Source organism: Thalassophryne amazonica, chromosome 7, assembly GCF_902500255.1.
Source record: "Thalassophryne amazonica chromosome 7, fThaAma1.1, whole genome shotgun sequence".
In the NCBI taxonomy this organism is placed as follows: domain Eukaryota; kingdom Metazoa; phylum Chordata; class Actinopteri; order Batrachoidiformes; family Batrachoididae; genus Thalassophryne; species Thalassophryne amazonica.
The window spans coordinates 11,725,055-11,740,062 of record NC_047109.1 but is presented as its reverse complement, the minus strand read 5'-3'; the positions used below and the strand labels follow the sequence as shown (position 1 = coordinate 11,740,062).

General features: G+C 40.3%; 1 protein-coding gene across 1 annotated transcript in view; it reads right to left on the bottom strand.

Annotated features, from left to right (window-relative positions):
* The window catches only part of LOC117513625 (vacuolar protein sorting-associated protein 13B-like), a 1,146,044-nt gene that overhangs the window by 527,970 nt on the left and 603,066 nt on the right, over positions 1 to 15,008 (bottom strand). The window contains 1 exon segment of the mRNA XM_034173849.1: positions 14,266 to 14,380. Within this exon segment, the coding sequence (XP_034029740.1) occupies positions 14,266 to 14,380 (115 nt within the window).

Below are 15,008 nucleotides of genomic sequence, written 5' to 3'. Positions count from 1 at the left end.
AACTTTACTCCCTTCTAAAACGTGCATTATTTTATGGTTGTTTCTCCAAAGATGTTTTTAAATCTGAACAGTCTGTATAGTAGTTGGAGAGAAGTGCTCCATTTCCACACTTACTGTTGCAGAAAAGTGTTGGGAGAACACGGTGCGAAAAGAGAAAGTCTTGAGAAAAAGAGGGATGGCGGAGAGAAATACAGACACGCAGTGGTGAGACGGTGACGCTGATGCAGCCAAATCATGAGCCGATTCTGCATCACCGCTGAAACAGCATCCTGCACTCTGGTTACCATGGAAACTTAGGCATGCATGCAAATCAAAACAAAAAAGCATATTTTGTGGTGGCGGGATGCTCCCCGAAGCGCGCTCATACAGACCATGAGGTAACCGAGTGTGTGATGGAATCTCGAGCTGTGTCATCGAGGTGTGGGAATGTCGGGAAATGTGCAGGATATTTTAGGAGACAAACACATGTGGAAACACGTGCAGACACATCCACGCCGCAGCTACGGGGATTTGATGGAGCGTAGTGAGATGACAGAAATGAAGCAGCTAATACTTTGTATCGACATTACATCCACTGCTTGCTGTCAGAGTCCATCTCTTATCTGCACATCTTTATCTACCCAAAATACTTCTCTGCTTGGCCTCCCCCGCTTTTAGGTTTGGTTTATGAGGAATAATTTTGTACTTACTAAAGCGAAGTTCAAGGAACTGACTGTCATAATCGACTTTAATAAACACCAGTCACCTGAATCCACCTGTGGTCCGTATTGGAAGCAATGTGTTGACGTAGATAACAATTACTCCATTTAAAGCTTGCACACCAGCCGTGTGGCAGTGCATATCAAAATAATATCTACTAGGGGTGTAACTATTAAACAACATGAATCGGAAACCAATTTTAAAGTAAGAAAAATACAAATACAATAAGACCTGGACCATGAATGGATCCAAATGTTCTAAGAACCATTGGCTCAATTAACATTATAAAATAAATTCAATTTGCTTGGGGCAGTGTGGAGGCCAAGCGGCCATTCAAGTCCGCCCCTGCCTTGCTCAGATCTGCTGTGGTGACCCCACATGAAAAAAGGGAGAAACCAAAAGGACTGATGATATTCATTTGTTTACAACTTGGACAACAGGTAGTTATTTCTTACTGCATGGTCAGGAACATACAACTCCAAATCCAAAAAGTTATTAAGAGGTGATTGTAATTATGATTTAAGACAAAAGCAGCATCCACAAAAGGCAGAAACTCTGAGGAGCAAAGATGAGCAGGCAATCACCAGTTTGTCAACAAATGTGTGAGACAATAGATGAAATGTTAAAAAATGTTCCAAGGGATTTGCATACGTCTCTCTTTCTACAGTACAGCACATCATTAAGCCATTCAAGGAATCTGGAGGAATTTAAAGGCATAAAGGGAATGAGTACAAGCCTAATGCCCCGTTTACACCGGACTGAGAACCATGTAAGACCTACAAGATCATGAACTGTTGTCAACTCTCACAAGTCTTGGCTGGTGTCCACTTCAATCTGTTATTTGCATTTACACCATGCTTGCATTGCGACTGCGTGGTGCGGGTGAACAAACTGTTAATATCTGCGATTATTGATGTAACCCCATGCAGAGTCAATTGAGAGTCTATTACGACCCACAGGATCAAGTTGAAAGTGAATTGAGACCTGTGAGAGTTTATCAAGGCCACTTATAAGACCCATGTATCTGTTCACTGGTTGGACAACTTCTACAAATATTTTAAACAATTCAATACACTCACACACCTGTTGGAAACTGATAGGGAGTGATGGAGAGTGATGGTGAAAAAAGAGGGATGGAGACCCCAATGAGACCAGCCTCCAACCCCAGTGAGAGTCAGTGGGAGTGAAGGTGAGCAGAGGCCATTTTTCGATCGCAGATCAGCGGTGGAGTCGGTGTAAATGGAGTGTAAGCTGAATGGTACCGGACTCTGTCACATTCACCACACCACAAAACTGCCTTGAGTCCTGGATGGTAACCAGTCCATCCTCAAAAATGTCCAAGTATCTGCTCCAGCCAGGTGAAGCATGCATGTAACCTTGGCCTCCAACCTCTGGGTCCTCAACACTCAGGTATACAGAAATGCACCACGTGGCCAAAATGTTGAAAGCTGATGTGCCCTCACAATCCAAGTGATACTCCTCATTTTAGACTCCAAAAGTAACTGCTCGTTTGACACAGTCATGTCAGCAGTACCAGAGACTCCTCTGAAGAGACAAAGTACCAAAGACATCCAATCGTTGCCTTAGCTCTGTCAAGCTTTCTGGCACTAGATGGTTGGACACAAATACTGGATTCACAAACACACGTGTTGGAGTAAAAAAGGCTTTATCCAAAGAATAGCAGGTTAAGGGACAGTACACAGATAGGCATTCGGCATGGCAGAGGTACAGATGATCGACAGGCTGGGGCGTGGTCATACAATAAGCAAAGTTTACAAAAAACATGGCGACACAGAGATCAGAGGGCAAGACAAAGGCAAGGTCCAAAAAGCAAGGCAGGGTCTAACACAGGCTGGCAATCAGGCAGACGAAGGCAGACTGGGACGAAGACAGTGTGAAGTACAACAAACTAGCAGTGAGGAGGCAAACACAATGGACTTAAATAGTGCAGGAAGTGATTAGAAAACAAGCTGCACATGTGGGAGAAATTTCTGGAAAGAGGTGTGGTTTAGTGAATCAAAGAAGAGGGAAGAGAGGGAAGAGAGGCAAGAGAGTGAGTGAGTGAAAAACAAAGCAGTGCAAAGCAAGAGGAGTAAGTGACAGAAAACCCAACAGTGAAAAAACACAATGTGCGAAAAGATGGACAATGAACGTAAACAAAACAAAAGAAGAAGAAGAAACAAAGTGACAAACCTAAAGAGAGAACAGCAAGAGCAATAAAAGACTACAAGCAAAACAGAACTGAACATGGCTAAAGCATAAATGTAATAACCAACTCAGAAAATAAAATAGCAAAACAAAGGAACAGAAAACAAAGCCTGTATAATGCACACAGAAAAAGGAATGATACAACTAATGACTACCCAATGGGAAAAGCAAAGGCTGGACGGAACTAGAAAAGGACTTCACTCATGACTAAAGTATGACAAACAGAAAATAAAACCAGTGACAAAAGTATTATACACAGAAAAGAAATGAACAGAACCAAAATATGACAACTGAACCAAGAATGGAGCAGACAGTGGATAACGGAATGAGGACCCATGATGACTAGACCCATAACAGGGTTGAAACCTGACAAGCACCAGAAGTACCGTCAACTTCTCTGAGCTCTGGGGCATCTAGGTTGGAGCATCACACAGTGGAAATGTGTATTGTGGTCAGATGAATCATTATTCCAGAACTTTTTGGAAGACATGGACCACAGACAAAAAAATTATTATTTAAAATTATTGTCATGTCTGAAGTTTATAAAGTGAAAATATCAGATATATGTTTTCGTTTTAAAGTAATGTGCTAATTTTTAAGGTTTTGTGAGCACATGCTGTGCCAGGCAGCAATGCATTATGGGTAGCATAAAGTAATCTCAGACGTTCACGACAGGACAAATGCATTTCAGACACTCTGTTCAGGGTCCACAGATAACAGCATTAAACTCTAGTGCCTAAAACTCTCGTGAATATATTCTCTGGGTTTATAGACGTTAGTGTATTTGCGTTTGTTAAATTCCACGCATCTTAAATGTAGCAGACACGGATTATCTGGAATTTTGTTTGACATTTTTTCAAGGCCGCTGCTGCCATCTACTGGCCAGGAGTGTTCATGGCAGTATTAAACGTCTGGGTACATGGCTGTTCTCAAATTGTTGGTATTGTCCATTGTCCAGGCGCTTTTTGTGTGCATATATGTTAACTTTGTATTCTAAAACTACAGTTAGAAGTAATTCCGACTCCTTATTGGTCCACACGAACGAGGTTGGAGCCATGTTTTTAGTTTTTGTGGAAGTGACAACAAGAGAATAAGGCTCCTGATTGGATAGAATTTTAATCAGTACCGCCACCCAAAGGTTTGGCAGACTAATTACAACACATTTAAACGGTTCGATGCGGATGGATTTTTTTTTTTAAACGACGTAGTGTGGATGAAGTTTTTTCCCCAAACTGAAAGGGTAAGATATTCGGTTTTACAAATACCCGACAACGTGTGTACATGGCCTTATGTTTGTGAAAGGCAGTATATAAATAAATTTACTTACTTACTTACTAATATTGAGTGCACGTTTTACAACATTATAAAAGTTTTAAAACATGCAATTGCGATGACACTTCCAGGGCTCCGTAAAAATGCCTGTTTTTACAAATAAAAATGGAATATTTTACAAAAGCACATTTATCTTTAAACCAACATACGACACACGTCACATTAATGTGTTGGTTTACATAATGGATTACTGAACCAATCACCGTTTAGCACTTTTACCCAGAATGCTTTGCGGTCTGTGTTTGTTACAAAACCTCAGAATTGGTGCCTTATTCAACATTAAAAGATATATGTTATATTTTAACTTTGTACAAATGACAGAATTGACATTAATGGAGTTATTCTATCAGTATTTTCAAAAAAACATAAGTTAGTATGACTTTATTTTTCAAGACCTCCGCCTGACCGGCGTGCTGAAATTGATACGGAGCTGGCCTTATGGCTGCTCTTGGTGTGCCTCTGTGGTGGGAGCGCTGTTGTAAACAAGAGCTTCCAGCAGGGGCAGAATGTTGAAAGAAAAATGATTATGATTAGTAAAGACTTGATTTCGTGGGTGCTCTCAGGATTAGTCTGTGCTGCTTCCTGCAGGGGGCAGCATGGTCAAACATTCTTGCTTATTCTTTAGGTCTTTACCGCTTTTGATGCTTTCAAAAGCGATAGTGTTAAAATCAATTTCAGCTCTTTAGTAACTGCAAATGTCCCATAGACAACACCGGAATTTATCGGTTATCAATTATCTGTAAATTCTGATACATTTTTGGGTGGTTTATCGATTTATCTTTATCAAAGATTCAAAGATAACTTTTCAGTTATCTTATTATCTGTTATCTAAGTTAATTTTTTGGTTATCTGTGCCCACCACTGTATATATATATATATATATATATATATATATATATATATATTTCTATTTAATACTAACACTTTCTGTAATTGTGTATTTAACCATTGTTTACTGTTTATTTACTCTGGCAAAATAATTTCCTTCAGGATAAATAAACTTTAAAAAGCTTTATCTTTATTTATAGTGATTTTTAATAGATTGGTCATGCATTGCTACATTCTTATTAAAAACATTTTTTTGTTCAAGAAAAAAAAAATCTGTTTTGAGAAATTAACTCAAAAAGTCCACAAATGTCATCCGCAAAGTTACTGAACTATCAACATAAGTGATCTGTAGTCACCTGAAGTACAAGAAGCTTTCAATTAATTGTTCCATTAAAAAAAAACTGCAGTGGAAAATAAAGAAAGAATGGGAAAAGAAAGTGAGGCAAAGTAGAAGCAGGTCGCAAAAGAGATTTAACAAAATGCAAACCACAAGAAAGGGGAGGCTGAATTCACGCTGGACATTCCCCCGGATGGTGTTCATGCACTCGGATGAAAAACGAAAAAAAAAAATGCATTTTTTTCAAGGCAGGAAAATGATTTCAGCTGTGTAAATTGACAGCGGCCTTGTAGTTGAAGATGGAGAGGGAGAGAAGAGAAGCCTGCAGCTCCGCGTCATAATTCCTGCTTAGTGAAGTCGTCACTGGGGGCCTCCTTCAAGGAAACCAAATTCATCGTCACACCATCAGATGAAAGCGTGTAAATTGTTTCCAAATGAAGGAACTCGTGGACGCCAACTCTGTTCTATGGCCTTAGAACCCAACGGGTTTATTTTACCTGCTTCGAAGGTTTTGTAGTCGACATGATAAATACACAGTGTAAATGTCGGGGCTAAAAAGGAAAGCGAGGAGCTTTGAAGTGTGTCAGAATCGCTGTTAGTGGAGCGGTATTAAGATATGCCTTGTCAGGATGTTTAGCTTCTACCGCTTTCTTCTCTCCCGGGGTGGCATTAATGTAAATCCAGCTTTCAATGACTTTCATGTAGACAGAAAAGGCACGGCTTCAGTTTTGGCTACTGGGACTGGCAGACACACACATTTCTAATGTGCACAGTTAGTTACAGATGATGAAAACACTGATTTGTATGATTACAGCCTCTAAAGTGACTGCCTCATTATGGCCGAGCCGCATGTACAGATACAGCATATCTCAGGGTTTGGGAAGAAAATCCCACACACGGTCTCTATTTAAAGAGCTGTAATTGAGCTCGTCATACATACTGCAGAAACGGATTTGGACTGCAGCAACGCCTGTTACATGATTGTTTCAGAGCTCATCTCGAGTCAACACTCATATTATGATGTGCTACTGAACAGTGCAGTCGCACATTCTCGGCACTGCCAGGTAAGGCTTCACATGTACATTTAGTGATTTAGGACATGCTTCACCAAATCTTAAAAAAAGTTATTGCAGTCTTTCTGTTCAATATTGTAAGTGTGATAAAAGTGCAAGTATTTTCCATAAATCAATCTCCAGATCTCTGTTAATGTTATCCATATACTAAGCGTGGAGGTCCCATTTTTTGTCCTCAATGTTCTCTGGATCTGCTCACCTCACACAGCATCTCTATGCTCTCGATCTTCCCAAATCCTCTGTAGTTACGGACACATCATCACGTCTCGTTCACAAATCCCCTTAATTGCCCACATTTGTGGTTAATTAGAACCACTTTATTTAGAAATCAATTGGTCTGGTGGTGGAATTTGACATTAATATGTAGTATTGATGTGGTGATGGACTTAATTTCATTTTTTTAACTACTGCATCAGTTTTAAATTACAAGCAGCAAAAGAATTTTCATTGGCAATAGTTTATAATGTCTAATAAGTGAATTATTTACTAATAGAAAGGGTGTAATTATTGATTTGTGACAAATGTAGAATGAAAACAATGAAAGCAGAATTAAAGTCAGTTAATGCAGACAGTGTCAGTCCATTTGTGGAAACTTATTACAGATAATGCGTAAATAAATATTAATGATATCAAGACTTGAGACATATTTTGTTCCAGTATAAGAGTCAAATATCACTGTGTTTTAAACCAAGAAAAACTGACAAAAATGTTCTCAGAATGCACCAAATTGCACCATTTTTCCCCCAAGGGGACCTCGCCCCTTTGGCGCTCAGCCATTCACTCACAGAAAATTTTCAGTCAAAAAAATTTCAGTTGCTTGCACCCATCAATGTATTGTCACTGAGCACTGCTTTTTTTTTGTCGTCCGTATTTCATCAAGGTAGGTCATCGAAACTTATCTGAAGATGTTTTCTAGGGAAAAAACATCCACAGATTCCAAATCTGCCATCACATTTGCACCAGCTATTATGGTTCGGGCGCTACGGGCCCCAGTTTGATGCAGAAAACAGCACTCGGGCAGCCCCCCCCCCTTAAAAAAAAGCATAAAAACAGTATGGTTTTGTGAAAGCATTGCTTCTTAATTATTGCAAACAAATGTCAGCATATTTTTATTACACTTTCTTTCCAGTCTTGCCTTGAATTTCATGCATTCTCATAATTTATCATAATCTGTCATTCCCAACATACTTCAGTATACACTAGGTGGTGCCATTCATCCTTAAGGTATGAACTTTGCAAATTGTAATTTTGTCATTTACTGCGTTTACATTGTGCTTTGTACAACGTATTGAAATATTGCTTTGTGACAATTTACATATGACAACTTTCATCAGACATAATTAAAAAAGAGAAACACAAGATTAAGTTTAACCTTCTTAAATAAGACCTCAATGTGTCTGTTATAGCTGCTACTTCAAAATGCTTTGAAAGCTTTCTTTTGGAAGCTAATACATTGTCTCAGTATACTGCTGCACACTTTCCAGGGTCAGTGACTCATGATAAGTACACTCTTTCTTCACCGTCCGAAGGACAGGTACTTTGCTAGTACAGCCTATAAAAAGAGTCACGTTAAATTCATTTTCAACAATCCAACACTGGTGACCAAGTGTCTTTCATGGTGGTTGTTCCATTAAATGGAAAGGAGTTGCTGATTGCCACCATCCCTCTCTCCTTTTGAAAAGTAAAAACTTTCCCCCTTACCTTACTCCATTTCATCACATAATTCTAAAATGAGCCACTAGAGGTTTAGGTTTTGTTTACAGCATGAAATATTCTGCACACAGTCACAGGATTGTGAAACAACTGGAATCTTTAAAGTGAAAGCTGAAAATAAATAAATACATTTACAAGTAGATTAAAAAATTTTTTTACAAAATGTGGCACCTTTAAACAAGTTCCGCCAACCATACGAAAAACACTTCTAGGCTGTTTGTTGCAGAAATTAATTCCTGTCAAATAGCCAAAAAATATTCAAGTTTGATGGTTTATTTGTTGATAAAACCCACATGAAGTTCCTTATAAATGGCAAAGTGCCAGCAAAGTTGCAAGTGCTTATTAAAATAAAAGTTTCTTTAGACTGAGCAACAACACCTGAAACAGCCAATACTGTAACGTTAGCCATCATGCTAACATTAGCATCATGTATTGACACAGTGAGCTACTAGATATGCAGATACATTCACTTAAGACAAGAGCTCTTAGTGAAATTCTATTGCACCTGTATTAATTGTGTTATACCTGCATGAAAGGTAAATGTCCACCGGGTGGAAATATTCCATTTCAAGAACCTTGGGACAGGACTGTTCTGGAGCTTATACTAGCAGATGTTAAGCTTGAAAACAATGGTGAATGCTAAAGAAATATTCAGACCATCTACCAGTTGCCCATCATTTACACATAACAACCAAAGCAGCTGCTAAAATCACCTTTATTGTGAGTACAGGTAAATATTATTTTGCCACTTTCAGCTGCCTCAGTTGCTTGTGGCCACCACAGGTTGTTGAAGTTGCGCGTCAAGCACGTCGTGTACAAAAGGGATGGGGGTGGAAGCACAGATAGTACAAAAAAAGCCAGTTAATGAAAACAGCAATAATGAATGTCACATAGAATCCACCAATCAAATGACAAGGATCTATTCAGGTATCATACTGTAAAAGAAATGCTGTTCGCACCCCCCCTCAAAATCAATCACTGTAATTGCGACAGGACAGCAGCCTTTCGCAAACACGGACATCCAACGATCTTCAGGGAATTCTCATATTGTTAATTAAAATCACAGCCCTTGTGATTTGTAGAATGCACAGTTTCAAATTGTGATTTTAATTAAAAACAATTATTCATTCACTTCTAACATACAGAGATCCAGATCCACAAGGGATTTATGAAAAAGGCCAAAGGATTGCAACAGTCCCTGATCTCAGGAATATCAAGCATGTGACTCAGCATCTTGTCCTAAATCGGAAGGCAGATGTGAGCTGGAAAGGTGGCGAGGATAATTCATGGTTAGGAATGGAAGAATGAATACAGAGAGCGGTTTCACATAATTTCAGGTTTGAGTAAAGAGATGGAAGTGGCGGTTGTTGACTTCTCTTAGCTTCTGTGTGCAGAGGTTACAAGCAGTGTGTTTGATCACATGACCATACATACCTGCTGCTGCTGTTTGAGACACTGTATCCATAGTGTGCATTTATGTGCATAAAGTAAAAGTGCTTTCATTGCACTTCTAGGTGTGGATGATTGCACACGTGTGTGTCCTTAGCTGCATGCTGTGCATGCCTATGCTCACATACTATAGAACACAGGTCTGGGTTTGTGTCTGTTTAAGGGTAGAGAATCCTGTGAGGATATGCACGTGAAAATGTGGGCACAGCCGATCATCCTGCAACCACAAACACAACATCTGTGCTAACAGAGTGAAATTGCACGGCTGGTCCGATTGGCTTTTGGGGTAAAAGTCTGAGGAAAAACTCCAAATATTTTCCAGGCCCACATGATCATTTATCTCTGACATGATAAGGTGGCCTATATGTCAAATAAATACGTGTTTCCATGGATACACTGCACTTTGATGTCACTGGCTGTACTAAATCTCAGGAAGAAAAAGAAAAAAAAAAATGGTCAAACATTTTTACCACGGCACACTAGGCTTTACATCTAGGCTTTAGAAATGTGGGGAAAAAGAACCTGATAAATTAATTCAAGCTGGATGTATTGTAACTTCAAAACCACACATATGCTGAGAGATGGAGACAGACGGAAGAAGTGTCTACTCCACAGACATTCATACAATATGCTTCCTGCGGGGCTGTGTGGACGTGTGACTGTGCTACATGAGTTTTACAAACTGAACACCGTTAAACAATCAGAAAACAACAGGTTTTTTTCTATGACAGTACATTTCTGTGTATTAACATTCTCTCTCTCTCTTTCTCTCTCTCTCTCTCACACGGAGCCCATTCACTCAGTACCTCCCTCAACCAGCTCCCTTGTGGCTTTTTTTTTTGTTAGATTGACACAAAATCCTTTCTGTGAGGTTGTGTGGAGGTATAACTCAGTTACTTGACCATGAGAAAATAATGCTGCATTTTTCTGAGTACATTTTTGAGCTGCTCCTAATATCCAGCAATGATCCAGCAGGTGGTTGTAGCATTAAGCAGGTGGCAGGCAGGTCTAGGGATATTACATAAGCAAAACAAAGTCATTTACTAGATGATAGCATTTACTGCTTTGGCTATATCATGTTAAACTGAAGAGGATACAGTCATTCACTTATTGATTTATTCACTCACTATATCTTCCCTATGCTTGTTATGGAGTATCTATTGTGACTGATCAATAACAAACATCCCCACTTTAATGCATCAGAGGTGTAAGTGAAAGATTGTGAGGGAGATAACAGGGAGACTGTGGAAGAAATTTGGTATTTTTGGTATTTGATGGTTACCGACTGCCAAACCTGCCCACAGGCGCAGACCCCCCTCGGTCCCCCTGTTCCATGCAATCTCCCCACAAAAGACAATTCTACCAACTGAAGGGGGAATGTAAAGGGAAGTAGCCTTTCGATGTTTTGTTGTTCACCTTCCCTTTTGTCTTTTGCTCTTTCACTTGTAGTGTCAGTTCACGTCTCGCCTGCAGCTGCACAAAGCATTAGGCACGACTTTTATCTGCCTCATTACATGTGTTTGCCAGCTCCATATCGGCCCGTTCACACAGACGCTTTCTTGCACACATACACAAACACACGCCGTAGGGCTGTGGTTTTGAGGCAGCTATGACACAATCCAGATTTTCTGAGCTGCTTATGGCAGCAAAATGTGTTTTGTGCTGAGCCATTTCCCTCAGAAGTCCAGATTTTTTTTTTCCTGGGACAGCAGCTTTGATCCACATGGCACGAGGGAGGCTTGTGTAAACAGTGTTGTGTTTCAGTCGGAGGGCCCGGCAGACCCCCAAGGTGTCACTCTGTGCTCTCATCCCTGCTGGGGAGCTTAACCGCAATGTGGTGCTGTCATCCACTGTACATAACCACCCTCCAACAAAATGGCAAATACACATGGATGTGCACTCGTGCACAAACACATGCGCATGCAGCTAAGACACTTAACATCTTTTATGACTTTTGAACTGAGGTCAAACAAATTTGAGGAACACCTTTAATTTTAAGATAAAACTACCACTAGCAGTGTGCACCTTTTAAAAAACAGAATATATTCCTGCTGAAAATAAGGGTGAGAGAATTTAAGAGCTAAATTTACAGCTTCTTGGTGCCAGTGTTTTGTTCATTTTAGATGTTTTCTGGGGTTGGTTGTTGTTTTTTGATTGTTTGTTGCGTGTTTCTGTCTACACACTACATCTTGCAGACATTTGTGCACCTGTCTCATCTTGTTGCCTGTCACTGCTTATATGTCCTTGGTTTTGCGTTTGTCCTTGTCAGTTTGTCTGGTGTTTGTCCAGCATCCTGGTAGGCTTCTTCTTGTGAGATCTTCAGTCCTCCAGCGTTGTTTTGCTTTTGCAATGGTCATCATCTGCTGTTCATTGTTTCTTCTGGTAACCTTCTGAACACAACTAGTCTCTAGTGTGCTCTTCTGCTTTCACCTGCTCCTGTCACAAACCTCCTCTTTGGCCAAACTCTTCTCCTGTCTGGTCTTTCCATCCTTGGCATCCTTCTCCTGATATACCTGTATCCCTCCTCTGCAACTGCCTGAACCATCTCAACCTTGCTTCTCTCACTTGGTTTCCAAGCCATTTTACCTGCACCATCCTCCTGATATGCTCATTCTAAATTTTTTAAATTCTCATAACAAAAAAAAAAAAAAACTCAGCCTCTTCAATTCTTCCACCTCCAGCTGTGGTTTCAGTCCTTTTGTCAGCGTCACCGCCCCAAAGCCATCCTGCATAGCCAGTCTCACAAGCATCCTGCAAATGCTCCCATTCACTCTTGGATATAGACTGTGCAGTTGCGTTTGGAACCATGAATCTTCTGGAGAAGGTTCCTAAGGAGGAACCTGACTTGTGGAGATCCAAAGTTTTGCTCAACCTCTCTCAGTTAAATTCCTTAGATTTTCTTTCCTGCTCTTAAACACAAGAAAGCACTGGTTCTTGAGGTGGGACCCTAAATATAGCCAATGGCATCCAAATTAACCACTACGTATGCCAATTAGTCATTCAGATGCTTTTAAAAGCAATTCTATAAATTTATGGAACTTTCACTAATTTTCCATGCTGTTTCAAGATGCACACATCTTGATGTCCATATGAGCTTTGGCCCTTGTTCACTGCCTGTCAAACAGCCCATCAGATCCTTTGCTCTCTCCTTGAGGAGGGTGAATTCACATTAAAGCAACACCATGTTGGTTGCAAGGTTCATGTGAGCTCCCCCCGAGTCCTGGGTCTACAGGAGGCCATGGTTTCCTTAATCTGATCAATGTGAGGCTTTCCATACACGTGTCAGTCATGAAGTGTCTGTGTTGAAGTGGAGGTAAAATGGAGCTCGATAGATGGATCTGGGCTGTGTTTGAGGTCCTGCAGATGTTGTACTGGACTGCCGTGGTAAACAAAACTGAGCCAGAAGATGAGGCCTTTGATTTACCAGTCAATTATGCTTATATCCTCACCTACCACCATAAGCACTGGGTAGTCACCAAAAGAACAAGAGTGAGAATACAAGTCTCTGAAAAAGAGGTTCGTCTGTTGGGTATCTCGACTTACACTCAGACAGTTTGAGAAGTTCAAATATTTGGGAACGACTTGGAGTAGAGCCACTGCTTCTTTGAGAGAAGCCAGCTAAGGTGGTTCAGGCATTTGGTGAGGATGGTCCACTGGTTGTGTCCTTAGGGAGGTGTTCCAGGCACGTCCAACTGGGAGGAGGGCCTGGGGAAGACCCAGGACACACTGTAGAGATTATATTTCCCAGCTGTCTTTGGAACCCCTCAGGATCCCCTATGAACAGTTCAGAGTTCTTAGATAGGTAAGTGTGGGATGAGCTGCTTAATCTGCTGCCAGCCCAACACAGACAGGCAGAAAATGAATGAATCATCTTGGTGTATTTGGTGTATATAAACCTTTGAGCAACTGACAGTGAATAAAAACTGCAAAATATCTTAACTGTGTGTATGTTTCTTCTTCTTTTTTTTCGGTTTGTTTGTTTTTTGGGGGGAGGTGGGGGGCTTTGCTTTGGGGCACAGATTTTTGCATAATTCCAGATGTACATGGTGCATGGGTGGCCTGGAACTAAGGACCTTCTGTTAGGGAGGCAGGTGCACTAACAGCATGTGTCACTGTACCATGGAAATAAAGTATACATTCCAATAGATGTAAAATTCAGGCCATTTGATAAAATGGAATATGGTCAATTAGGTTAATTGAGTGTGAATATTTTTAACCAAGGCAGACGTAAAGTTACATCCTCAACTACATATACAAAAAAAGTTGGAGCCAACAGTAGATGCAACACTTCTACACATGGCATTAACAGCAAATATGTTTTCTCATTAACGGTGTGCTAACAGATAATTTTACAACTTTTATGAATGAGTCATTAAGTGCTTGTACAGATACTGTAGTGATGACCTAGATTTAACACACCAAAGAAGGGGGCAGGGGCTCGTAATGCCACAAGCCAACCAGTGCAGTGAATGAGGTAGTATAAGCTACTCTTATGTTAATGAATGGTGGCCTTGGAACACCAAATGATTTCCTGTTATTCCAAAAAACTTATATTGACATTCACGGCCATATGGTGATTTTTCGATTCAACAGAGGAGGAAGGAATGGGAATAAAATCAGTCTTACTGGTAGATGTCTTTACGCAGCACAGTGCGGGTCAGTGGGTTATCAGCCTGTGGGGCCATACTGAGGGAACCCAGCTTTAACACCAGGGTGTCTTCCTTTTTCACAGGAGAATCTGCTGGAACAAACAGTCGGAACAAACAGTTTTCACCCGCCACTTTCAGTAACTTTCAATAAAATAACTTTATATTATGGATTGATACTATTTTATACTACAACCCCAATTCCAATGAAGTTGGGATGTTGGGTCATATCATATACAAGATCATATCTTAGATCTTGTTCTGACTTATGGTACGGAAATAGAAGACTTAACAGTATTCCCTGAAAACTCCCTTCTGTCTGATCATTTCTTAATAACATTTACATTTACTCTGATGGACTACCCAGCAGTGGGGAATAAGTTTCATTACACTAGAAGTCTTTCAGAAAGCGCTGTAACTAGGTTTAAGGATATGATTCCTTCTTTATGTTCTCTAATGCCATATACCAACACAGTGCAGAGTAGCTACCTAAACTCTGTAAGTGAGATAGAGTATCTCGTCAATAGTTTTACATCCTCATTGAAGACAACTTTGGATGCTGTAGCTCCTCTGAAAAAGAGAGCTTTAAATCAGAAGTGTCTGACTCCGTGGTATAACTCACAAACTCGTAGCTTAAAGCAGATAACCCGTAAGTTGGAGAGGAAATGGCGTCTCACTAATTTAGAAGATCTTCACTTAGCCTGGAAAAAGAGTCTGTTGCTC